Here is a 12,889-nt window from a genome sequence, read left to right as displayed (position 1 = left end):
CATCTTTGCGGCCCTCCTTTGTACTCACTCTAACAGCCCCACATCCTTTGTGTGCTGGGGGCCCCAGACCTGGACGCAGTGCTCCAGGTGGGGCCTCACGAGGGCAGAGCAAAGGGGCACAATCCTCTCCCTCGCCCTGCTGGCCACCCCTCTGTTGATGCAGCCCATGCTGCAGTTGGCCTTCTGGGCTGCAGGCACACACTGCTGGCTCATGTCCAGCTTTTCATCCACCAGAACCCCCAAGTCCTTCTCAGCAGGGCTGCTGTCAGTGAGTTCTCCCAGTCTGTGCTCCTGTCTGGGGTTGCCCCAACCCAGGACATCAGTTATAGAAAGAATTCCTAAGAACCGGCAAGCATCAGTGATAACATTATTCAAATAGTAACTTTAAATTATTGTTCAGAGGGAATATATTTCAAATAAGAACTCTGCAATTTTTTCTCCAGTTTTCCAATTCTACAGATTTCTGGATCACATATACACTTATGTTTTGACTGTGTATCCTACACTGCTACATCCATAGACTCAGGGCTGGGGACAGCGGGTTTGATGCCGCAGCAGTATCCGTCAGGCATTCTCCAAATGCCCCCAGCCTTATGTTGCTCCAATACTCCTAGTCTGCTGAAGAGGCTCCCTCAGTGCCCTCCTAGTATCACGCCACACACAGAAGACTGGCTCATGCTTTTCCTCTTAATTCTGTGCTTCCACAAATCCTACACAGCGTAAAAGTGGATGGAGCATTAACCACTGTGTAGGCTGCCCTTCTTGCAAGAAGTTCCCAGTAGCTATCAATTTATTCTCCGCTATTTAAACTGTCTTAATTGTTCTTATGTGGACCTGCATATAAAACTAGAAGCATTTCAGAAAGCTAAAATAGAGTCACAGCACTAAGCCTTCTTTATAATTCAGATTTAGCTTCCTGGATCAGTTCTGTGAATATGAAATGTAATCACCTCTATGGGAAGCAGATTTCCGGATGCTTTCCAAGGTAAAGTGAAATTAATATATTTTTCTAATTAACCTGTGCTCATTTTCTTTGCAGTTTGAAAATTTAATGAAAAACATAACTATATCACCAGGCTTCTCTTTACTCTCTTAGGAAAAAAAATAAAATTCTCCTTATGTAATGCTCCTGTATTTTAAGTAAAAAAACAAATAAAAAAATCTGCAACATTTTGACAATAAAATACCCGCTGGCATGTAAATCTAGCAATGGAAGATCTGAACTAGACTGCAGTTCTTTTATGCACTTACTGAAAAATAACAATACTGAAAAAGCTGGACCTTTGCTTGCAATCTGCAACCCACTTGCGAGATGTGTGCAATGCGGTATCTGACTGCATAGCTAAGAGTAAAGTTAAAAAGGGATGTTTTTACAGTCAATAATAATGGCAGGCTTTTGTTTGGACTTCTTTGTTTTGTCTTGATAATTGCAGCTTTATAAAGAACTTTATCAGAAAGGCAGACTGATGCCATGCTCCGTGATTAGCTATGAAATAATCTTTTTGGCAGGATTGACAGAGTGCTGATAAGAACCTGTTACACGCCCCGCTGGACAAAGTGGCACATGTCACCGAATTCTCATTAGGATGAAATCTTGACCCTGCCCAAGTCCGTGTGATTTGTCACTGGTTTAACTGCAGCCGCAATTACCTTCTTAGCGTTTATGAACATCCTCAGAGATCACAATTAGCTGCTTCTAGCCAAGTCAAACAAGGAAACAGCTTTACTGCAGATGTCCCTGCTACGATCCTGGGAGGGGTGGTTTTGCCTCTGTTGTTTCCAACTGCGCTTAGAGGAGAGAATCAAAGCGCTTCGGGTGTTGTGCAGCGCTTGGGCAGAGTCGCAGGGCAATGCTCTGCCACTGCCCCACCAGCACTGCCCCTGCTTGGAGGTGACCCTTTGGCCAGACTTGCATGTGAGGCAGGAGGGAATAACGGTGTCCTGACATTGCATCCCCAGCTCTTCAGCAGGAGACAAAAACCCCAAAAACCTGGCTCCATCAGCTCTGCTGCTGGCAGGTTCTGTCCTGCCCTGGTGATGCATTTCCCTCCCAAAATGCCGGAAACCACGCTCAGCATGGAGGCGGGATGAGCAGCCCCAGGAAGGCAGAATAAAGGCTTTGTAGGGCTGCATGCTTCCAGTGGACACCGGCCTGCTGGCATCCATTTATCATAGAATCATTAAGGCTGGAAAAGCCCTCCAAGATCATCTGGTCCAACCATCCCTGTACCACCAATGTCACCCTCTGAACCATGTCCCTAAGCACCACGTCCAACCTTTCCCTGAACACCCCTAGGGACGGTGACTGCACTACCTCCCTGGGCAACCCGTGCCAGTGCCTGACTGCTCTTTGTGGGAAGAAATGTCTCCTCATTTCCAACCTGAACCTCCCCTGGTGCAACTTGAGGCCATTTTATTGATAGTTATCTGTGAGAAGAGGCCGACCCCCAGCTCCCCACAGCTCCTTTGAGGTAGTTGCAGAGAGCAATGAGGTCTCCCCTCAGCTTCCTCTTCTCCAGACCAAGCACCCCCAGTTCCCTCAGTTGTTCCCCATAGGACTTGTGCTCCAGGCCCTTCACCAGCTTTGCAGCCCTTCTCTGGACATGCTCCAGAGCCTCGATGTCCTTCTTGCAGTGAGGGGCCCAAAGCTGAGCACAGCACTCGAGGTGCAGGGGGACGATCATCTCCCCGCTCCTGCCGGCTGCACTATCCCTGACACACCACAGGATGCGTTTTCACAGGATCATTGGAAGAGGCAGGCGCCTCGGCGGCTACGTGACGTGACGCGACGATACACCACGACACGTCACGATACACGGCGACATGTCGCGACATGTCCCAACCCTCCCAGCCCAGGAGGAGGCTGTGGATCCCCCCCAGGAGGACTCCAACCCCCGGCATGCCGAGCGGGCCGGGGCGGGGCAGCGCATGCGGGGCGGGCGGCAGCTGCCGGCTCAGCCCTCGCTCGGCCGGGCTGCGCGCCGCGGAGCAGCGGGACCACCATGGAGGCCGCGCCCCGGCCCCGGCCACAGCCCCAGCCCCGGCTCCAGCCCCAGCCCGGCGGGGCCGCCGCCGCCGCTGCTGCCCCCCCGGCCCCGCAGCCCCCGGAGCAGGAGCGCAAGCTGGAGCAGGAGAAGCTGTCCGGGGTGGTGAAGAGCGTCCACCGCAGGCTGCGCAAGAAGTACCGGGAAGGTAACCGCGGGGGGCAGCAGCAGGAGGAGGAGGCGGAGGAGGAGGAAGATGAAGGACAAGGGGGGGGGGGGGTCCCCGCTAGCAGCCCGGCGCCCCCCTCGTCCCCCGCTGCCCGAGGGGGTGTGGCGGGGAGCGGGGGGCGGCGGCGGCCCGGAGCGGCTCCCGCTGGCTTCCTGCTCCTCCCCGGCAATGAGGAGGAGGAGGAGGAGGAGGAGGAGGAGGGCGCCTTCGGCCTCGGTGGGCAGCGCCGGTAATGCTGCCAGGTGAAGGGGACGCGCCCGGCCGCGGGGCTTGGTGTCCTGGGGGGTGGTAGCCCCAAAAGGGGGGCTTGCTGCGGGCTGGGGCGGTCTGCGGGGAGGATTTGGGGCCGTCGGCAGGTCCTGGGTGCCCGGGGGAGCCCCTGGTGCCCCGGGGGGCCCCGCTCTTTGTTATCCCGGCTGCCTCCTTCGGCCCCGGGGAGGGGGTCGGGCTGGGGCACGGCTTTGTGGCGGGGGTGGTGCCGGCCCTCGGGGATCTGCCCGGGCGGCGGGGTTGTGGTGGTGGCTTTGGGGTGCCTCAAACATCGCAGGAACGTCTGGAGATGAGCGTCCAGAGTTGAGATTTATTTTTCTGGGATTTGTAGCCTCTTCAGGATGACTTCAGTGATCTCTCCGACCTTCCTTGTAGTGCAGGTTATAAGAAATTCATTCATTCATTCTGTCAGGGTGTCCACCGCACTCCAGTGACTGGCATACAGCTGGTTGCGTTCCTCCAGGAGGACACCTGTAAAACAGGGACGTTTCCTCTCCTGTCACTGGTCCTTGTGTCCCTTCCAGGTCTGTGTGTGGCACATCTGTTAAAGCAAGAAGGTCAGGCTGCTTGCTGGGTGCTAGGAGTCCCCACAGGACCCCGACCATGGGACTTCGCAGATATCTACCTGTGTAGGCACTGGTCAAGAGTTGTTGTTTATTTTGGCCTTAGTGTGAGCCAAAACCGAAGGGAGGCTCTCCCGTGTTCCCGTGCCATTTGGGTGAGGGAACACAGAGCGTTCAGACCTTGCAGCCCTGGCAGAGGGGTCCAGCTTCTAGCAGGTCGCATTTCTCTGTTACTTCACAGCGCCTGCAGGTTAAAAAAGGCAAACATTGTCACTGTGAACTCCAAGAAATGCAAGCAGCCTCTGTAATACCTGAATTGCTTCAGATGGAAGCCTAAATCACATGGAAGTCAGCGTAAGCACACAGCTCAGCAAAGAGCAACTTAGTATGCAAAGCTGAGTTGGGTTTTGTCTTCAGTTGAATGTAATTGGTTAACAGAAAGGGGAAAAACAGTACTCTAATTTACTTCATAAGCCGTGTAAGTCACGTTAGCAGAAACTTTACAGTAATCTTCTAGTCATGCTAATTTAGCAATGTTGTTTGTATCTTTAAAGGGAAGCTTTAAAAACAAGTAGTTAATCATGTCACTTCTGTACAGCAAGGAGATTTCCGCCCATTACGTGCTTATCCGATGGTTAGGTAGTCTTTACAAGTAACCCGTGATTAATAGTAGCTGTACTTCATACGTTAGGTTAGTTCAATTCCAGAGTTTTATTTTTGGAGGGAGGTTCTGAGTCCTTCTCCCCATGTTTCTCTCTGCTTCTAAAAGCAGACTTGAAAATTTCCTTCTGAAATGCCTTGGTTTTATTTTCTAATACTCTGCTACGCTGACTGGCAAATGCATTACTGTGACAAAATCAAAGTTGTCGGATTGCTAAAGAAGCAAAAAAGCAGAACATCAGCTGTAATTTCTTGGTAAAATTTGAGTGGCAACTTGAGTGTATGAAAGAAACAAGGTTAAAAAGCAGTATCCTTGGTTATGTCCACAAGGAAAGTCTCTTGGCTCCCCAGTACAGTGCTCCCACCTCCGTATGAAGCTATCACAGAGCTATCTGTGTTATTCCAGGGTCTCACATTGTCTCTTTTTAATTTATGCTGACTACTCTCACATTTACTGGAGTTCTGTGAAGCTGGTTTCTATTTCATCTAAATAAGCAAACAGCACTAGAATTGCTGTTGCATGGACTTCAGTGCTTTGTATTAATTTTGTTGATGGAAAAAAAACATGCTGAATGCCTTTCTGCAAGGTATATGTTTATGTTGCATAGGGTCTAGGAAACCACTTGAAACTGTAATATGGTCATAAGTTACTGTGTTCTGTTAGAAGTGTTGGAGAGGAGTAGATGCATCCTTGAGATGCAGAGATGTTTGTGGATAGAAGTTATTTAGGCTTGATTTTTAATAGCTGATTACTTTGAGAATTCATTTACCTTTCTGGTGTTAGCATGGCCTGTGTTTCTGTAAAGATAAGTCCATGTATTACCTGACTTGCTTATAACTGGCATCTTTACTCGTGGTTTATTTCCCACAATAGTTCCCCTTTCTTTTTCTGGAAAATGAGCCGGTACAAAACTGAGAGCAGTGAGCTTCAAAACTGCAAGCTGACACTTCTCTGAAGAAATCACAAACTTGTCAAAGTGCAAGAGCAGTGTTTTTTAACCAGGAACTCATCATGACATCTTACTGCTATTTCTAAGGAATCACTAGAGAAAAGTTCATGAGAAATGTTGATTGATGGATTTTTTCTTAAGGAAAAACCGTGAACTCTAGAAGTTTATCGAAGCTGAATCTTGGCTTCTTTTTTAATTTCTGCCTTTCTTTGAACTATCTTTACCCTTATGTTTGGTGGACGGGTTTTGTATGTGCTTTTGTACCGTGGCTAATGCAATGTCTTGGTCCCAGACCATGCCAGTCTATTCATGACCAAGAATTTTCCATGTTTGAAGTGGTTCAGCTTAAATTCTTTTAAGTTTGTGTAAAAGTGTGTTTTCTTTCTTGAACAATTTTAACTTTTGTACTGTGTGACCAGTACTTACCTTTTCCTGTTTTCTGGGTATTACTAATCTAGTGTGACTTCGAGTGGAAATACTGATTCTTTCTTTTCTTTCATCTCCGTTTCTTTTCATCTTTTTCAATTTCCTTCCCTTTCCCTTACACTCTCTCTGATGTTAATGAGTAAATAAAGAAGGGGAAGCTTGTAAACATAAGTACCATGGCAGACTTGGTATTTTGGGATTGCAGGATACTCTTACTGTGGATCCTAAGGCACTATTGTGTGTCTTCTGTATTTTTAGATGGTTTCTTGAAGTTTTACAAAACAGTGTGTCTTTTTCTTAATGTGGAGAAAATAAAGTATTTGAATTATTGAAGGACCTTTTCCACGGTAAGTAAATGTGTCAACTAAATTAGCTAATCATTAATAAGTTGTCAGACTCCTTTAAGGCAGCGGTAGACACAGACAAAACCCGTCTAGTGGTTCCTAAAAATACCTCATTCTTCAGGTTAGGCTATAAGCATTGTCTTCGTAAAGAAAACATTCTGAAGTGAGAACAAACACGCTGAGGTGTGAAGTGTTCGCTTAGGAATATGTCTCATTAGTGTAGAGCTCACGTTTTTCTGGAGTCCTGTTTCCTACCCGACTGGATTCGCTGAGCCCTAATTGCTCTACACACCAGGGTGAGATCCACAAGCCGAAACAACAGCGCTCCAGCGTTTTGCTCGTCACTTACAAGAAACTTTGGGGTTCTGGACACTTGACATGAGCACTTAGAAAGTACACAAATTAGGGTTTTTCATGAAACCTGAATTTGGTCTTCTCATACTAGCCTCTTGCAAAATGGGTATGGCAGAGCAGTTTTGGGGTTAGTCTCTTGTTCTTGGCTCAGTTGCCTGGCACCACAGGTGACCTCAAATTTGTGTAGGGTTTTCCAGTACGCACCTTTTAGGCACCTGCAGCCCTGAGCTGGCGCATGCATTAGCTGCAGTACGTTGGTGTTTGTCAGGCCCAACAGTCAGGTTGTTAAAGCAGACTTAGTAGTTTGTAGGGAACTAAACATGATTTATTGAACGTGTGCAGTGTGCTTTTGGTTTTTGTTTACAGTTGCTCCTAATAGCCAAGTAGGGTTAATTTTTACTGTGGTATAAAAATCCCTTCCTTGTACAGAAGCAGCCTGTTTTTTTCTGTGAGTTGTTTATTACCTCTGTAATCGTGCAGGCCGCTATTTATCAAGTAAACATTTTCTGTACAGCCTGACACTTGGTTACAGAGGGTTTTATATATAGTTTGGAAAGATGTTTTGCAACAGCCTCTGCTTCTCACTGGAAACCCTGTATTTAATATAAGTGGAAAAACTTTGAGGTATCTTTAAAGGTGTTTAGTGAACACCCAGGAAAATGTTTCATAAGTGTTTTATTTATCTTTACACCTCTTGAGGCTGTTTAGTCTTTGAATCACACAGTATTGATACCAGTCTTGCTAAGTATTATTTACTGCATCACAGAAGCTGATAGCAACATTTCAAGGTGGTAGTGTGATTCCTTATATATATAAATGAGGCTTTGAAGGAATAGGTTATAACTTTATTGAGGTTCTAGAGCTCCAGAAAATGTGAAAGACTTTTGACAGCCGTGCCCTACAATAGTAGGTAGCCTGAGTAGGTAAGTGGCGTAGACACTGATGTGAGAAGCGTTGTTCTGAAGTCAGCTGCTTTATGGTCTCTTCCTCTCCTGTTTTTCATGAAAAACCTTGAGAGAGCTTAAGTTCTTCCTGATCTGAAACAGGAAACATTTTGAAATAGTGACATTTTTCACAGGGCAGGAAAACCTTTTTACTGAGCTCTACGTGGTATGTTAACAGTTGTTACTCCTCTCTAATGAAAACTTATGTTTATTTCTACAGTAAACCAGTTGTATATATAGTAAGGTCCATTTGCTTTTCCCCCCTTGCATTAATGTCCTGGAGAAGGGAAACATTTGGAAATACCATTACATTTTCAAACAAACTAAATTTCATTTTATTATAAATGAAAATTGATGGCGTTTTATGATGTAGGCATTAAGATATGATTGTCCTCACAGTTTGAGCGAACGTTTCATTAAAAATCCCATGTTATTTTACAGGCTGATGGGGAATTCAGTAAAATTCCTGGTATCATTTGGCTAGCCCGCAAATCTTGAATGCCCACTGGCTACAGCACAGACTTGCACTCGCTGCACAAACAGCTATGTGTAACCTCCTCCGCAGCTCCTTTTATTGCTTTTGCAGGGAAAACAACGTTCCTGTTGCAGGGTCAGCATGATGAAATCCGTACCTGTGCCTCAGCTGCTTCAGTTTTTTGCTCCCACGTTTACATAAATCCCCCCAAATCGGTTTTACATTAATGTGTTTGCCTCCTTGTTGGTGTCCTTAGGGTGCAGCACACAGTCATCCCTCAAAGCCAGGTTTGGGGAGGAGAGGGGGTGATCCTGCCAAGCAGAGTCGATTCAACACCTGGGGGCAGTAATTGCTTCAGCTATCATGAACGGGCTCCCCGCTGGCTGTGTGACAGCTATCAGTCTTTAAAGTGATTTGTAGCAGGTTGGAGACACAAATCATTCTTCAGGGTGATGTGAGCTGGCCCACAAGAGGTGCTTTAAATAGCAGGTGAGTTGTACCCTAGATGTCTGCTTAGTGTGAACAGATAGATAGTAGGTTCACACACAAGATTTTTACCAGCTGCAGATACCTTGTCAGGTAGATTTCGTATTTATATAGATAGATATCAATATATTGTTTTGTAAATGTGTGTGTGTATATATATATGCAAGATTTCTGCACTTTAAAAGAAGATTTAATTGTGAAATATTTCAGGTAAGAAATGTAAAGTCCTAAGAAATGTAAAGTAAATGCTAGTCAGACAAGAGAAGAAATACTAGCTTAAATTGCCTGAACTTTGTCCGAGTTGAAGTTCATGCTCAGTATCTAGACATGTAAAACTGGACAACGTTGAAGCCAAAAATACCTAATGTCTTTCAGATGTTGTTTTAGTAGGACAGATGTTAGTAGGTTTCTGGTTTATCTCGTATATTCTGAAAGTAGTAAATAGCAGAGCATTAGCTAACATTCTTCGTGTAATTAATCACTGCCATAGCATCCAGAGATGTAGTAGTACAACTAAACTGGGGAGTCTCTGTTAATAAAAAAAATAATGTCCCGTGAAGTATTCATAGGAATCTGATTTCAGTTTTTGCCTAGTGGACAGTGTAGGATTTCTCCCATTTACCAGTTGGCATGATTTAGAAGCTTCTTTACTGTTTCCAGCGAGTACGTGAGAGGCAGAGGGTTTAAGAGAGCCTCTAAGAGGCTAAAATGAGATGGATTTTTTTCATTCCACAGAGCATTGCCATCAACAACAACAAAAAAGAAAGCTCAGAGATCTTGCTAGGCGTTGCTATGGCTAGCAGCCTGTCATCTCAAGTTATCCAGCATTGTCATGGACACTTGTTAAATGTGGGCATGGGTTTTCTTTTAACAATGAGCAATTCAAAGAGTTTTATTAACACAACTATACAAATATGAGCATGTCACTTTTGTTTCTGTCTCTCATTGTTAGTCAATGTTTTAAGCTTATTTTTTTTCCCTCCATAGGAGCCAACAAAGGTGTGTGCAGGAAGGTTTTGTGCTGTTAAATAGATGCAATCCACCCCCTTTGCATCTGCCTCTGAGTTTTGCATTACCAGTTGATACTAGGATGCAGGTGGTCAAGACTTCAAACCCTTGTTTTTGTCTTTTTTTTCTTTTGCTTTATTGCAGCTACTAATTAAAATTATAACTTTCCAAACAAAGAAAACTGGAATTAGAAGGGCCATTATTCTCAAGTCCTAAAAAAAAATATTTTGGGGAGTAAGGAAGGTTGATTAAGATGTAAAATGACATTGCATCTAGCTGAATCTTAACTGCGTGGTATCAGTTAAATCAAGGGATGCAGGTGATAAATTCTAGTTTGGTGGTGGACAAAGTATCTTGCATTTGCTTTTGAGGTGCTGCAGCCATCTCTATCTGGCAGTTTTTCTGAAGTGCAGTGAGGGAATTAAGGAAAATCGTAACTACAAAAGCTACCCCCTGGGTGCAGATTGTGCATTTAGCTTCATATGGCATAACTATTTTACCACTGGATAAAACAGAATGATTCAGATCAGTTGTTTGGGTTTTTATCCCATGCCAAAGTGATAAATACTGTTTTTAGCGAAACTGATCTCTCTTCTATAGAGAACTGTCTTGAAAAGACAAATTGATTTGATTTATTCTGTCAGAAGTCTTAGCTGAATAAGAAGAATTGACTAATTTTTCTATAAGAAACATCTTTTAAAAGTTTAACAAAACCAATAAAATCTAGGGTGGAAGGAAGCTGAATTTTGGGGAGTCCTTACCATATAATTGCATAATTCTTCCTTTATTAAAAATGTCTTCAGTTGTTAAAACTTACAGCTAACATTAGCTGTCTATTGCTGTTCCCCACAATTAAAACTCTCTCATAATTAGGGTTATTTTAAAAAATAACTCGTACACGATGGGCTTATTCTCTGAGACAGGCTTCAGTGAGTGCTGCCTTTGGGAGAGTGAGTGGCTGCTCTGTGTGCAGGAGTCCTGTGGGTGGATTTGAGGGGTTCGTCTGCCCTAGGTAAACAGGACTGGTTTTTTGGTTTTCTTCTCAAAAAGGTCGGGCTGTGAAGAACCTCCGAGTTGGTCACTCATTTCTTCATTGACTGAATTGCTAGAAAGAGGTGGGCTTGGCCTTGTTTTGTTTTTAAAGGTGGAGTTAATCTTCAAGGTGAAGAGATTTTGGATAGAGAGGAGAGCAGACATTAAATACCTTCAAAGTAATTGCACTGTGGTGATTTGATAGGTATGTGAAACTTCTGTTATGCACCGGCCTTAAATCAGAGGCTTTTCAGATAGATTTTGGCTTAACTGGTTCCTTTATGGAGATCTGAGATGTGTAAAGATCTCTGAAGAGCCAGTGCTCAAAACAGGTTTTAAATTGCATAAAAAGTAATCATCAAGTGCCTAGGAAATATGTTGAGTAGCCTTAAACTTTGTCATGGTATGGTCATGAGAACCTGAGATGAAAAGTCTAATGCACTAAGCCAAATATTAAGATGTGACAAAAGATGTGAGGCTTTTTTTTTTTTTTTTTTTTGATCCTTTAGATCAGCTATCACAGACTTAAATTTAATTTATGGGTTTAGTGATTGCTTAACAGAATATCTTTTTTTTTTTTTTTTTTTTTTTGGTAAGCATTAGTTTTGCTGTGGAAGCTTCCTGTACATTTTACAGTCTTTTTGGTTACACAAGCAATGATTCACAAATAAATGTTTAACTGCACCAGATTTAATGCCGTATTTGCACACGGATTATAAACCTGTTTGAAAATATTAATACACAGCTCTGCTGTGTTCTGGGTACCACTTGAAAATCAGATATTGCAAGACCTGTTGTAGTCACTACCTTAAAATCTGTCAGCAGATAGGAATCGCTGTTTGCATTTCCAACTCAGGCAGGATTGGAGCGTGATGCTGGAATTCGAGTTCCTGTAAATTTGCCTAATGCGCCTGTCTGCGCTTTCTCAAAACTCGTGCTGGAGAAGAATGTGGAAAACAAGCCGAAATAACTCCCTGCCAGGGTACTTGCTCAAGGGAAGCTGAACCTCAAATGCTTCTTTGAAAGTCACTGCACAGTGATGTCAGTCTCTTCAGAAAACCTTTTGTCTGTGGTTGTTCTGGAAAAGGGCAGACAAATGGTCGTCATATCAAACCCGGTGAGTCAAAGGCAGGTGCTTAGACAAGAATATAGGACAAGTGCTGCAGAAGTATCTCCCTGCACTTGCTCACTGTTCTGTTGTTCAGTGATTTCATGGTCTAGGAACTCTAGGAAGCCACATCTTTGAAGTTTGTCATGGATTTTTTTCCCTTAGTTTGCCAAGCTACGTGAACTTTAAGCTAAATTATGCATTTTATGAGGAAACAGCTTTATGCATAGAAGCTGCCCTTTTATGCGTTACCCGGATGTCTCCTCATCTTGGAACAACAAAGCCTTGTTTTATATTGAACTTTTCCATTTTGCTCATGATCATGAGGAGTCCTATTCTGCTTTCATCCATCCTTCCCCTGTGTCTGCAAGGTGTTGCACAGGCAGAAACCGTGCCGTATCTATCCTGTGTTGCCATTTTCCCTACCTTTAGAGATACTTTACTGACAGATGAAGACAAACCAGAAGTGCTCACAGAATTGATTTGATATAGGATGTGTGATGGAATTATTTTATGATGAATTTTTCATGTTGGTTCTCCATGTCTCCGTTAATAGTCTGTATCTTTCAGTTTTATTTTCTTCTCTCAGTGCTAAAAATTGTTACTGCCATAGGCAGTTTTATTGTAACCCAAAGTTCACATCCTGGGGTGCTGGTAGTCAGCTCCAGGTCTGCTTCTGTGTACCTAAATTCAAGACTCCTTGTCTGTAGACTCAAACTTTTTTGTTTCTCTTTAGCCTGTTTTCCTCAAACAAAGCTCTCTCAACTGTGTGTCATTCAGCTGTTTTACAGTTACCTGGCTCATGCAGCAAGGTTCAGTGCCTTGTGGCAGAAAACCCATGGAACTATCTAAATTGCATCCCAATTAAGCAGCTATTAAGAGCATACTTTGGACCGGGCTGGTGCTTTCTGCCTCGATGCAGTGTATATTCAGCACTTCTGATGTAAGAAATCAAGTTCCCTAGAGTCGTGCTCGTTTTGCCCTCTTTCCAGGGAGGACACTGTCTGTACCATTTCTTGCTCTTGGCACTAGAATTTGTCCTGTCCTGCCTGACTG

At 44.2% G+C, this 12,889-nt stretch overlaps 1 protein-coding gene across 1 annotated transcript in view; it reads left to right on the top strand.

The window, feature by feature from the left end:
* Positions 1 to 2,973: 2,973 nt before the first annotated feature.
* SAMTOR (S-adenosylmethionine sensor upstream of mTORC1) overlaps positions 2,974 to 12,889 on the top strand; it is a 34,703-nt gene continuing 24,787 nt past the window's right edge. Inside the window, exon 1 of the mRNA XM_084282921.1 lies at positions 2,974 to 3,192. Coding sequence (XP_084139047.1) covers positions 3,003 to 3,192 — 190 coding nt within the window. The 5' untranslated portion in view covers positions 2,974 to 3,002. The remainder of the gene's footprint in view (positions 3,193 to 12,889) is intronic.

This window comes from Netta rufina (genome assembly GCF_964035555.1).
Source record: "Netta rufina genome assembly, chromosome: 1".
NCBI classification, from domain to species: domain Eukaryota; kingdom Metazoa; phylum Chordata; class Aves; order Anseriformes; family Anatidae; genus Netta; species Netta rufina.
The sequence above is the reverse complement of the archived record's forward strand: the minus strand, read 5'-3'. Positions and strand labels throughout refer to the sequence as shown.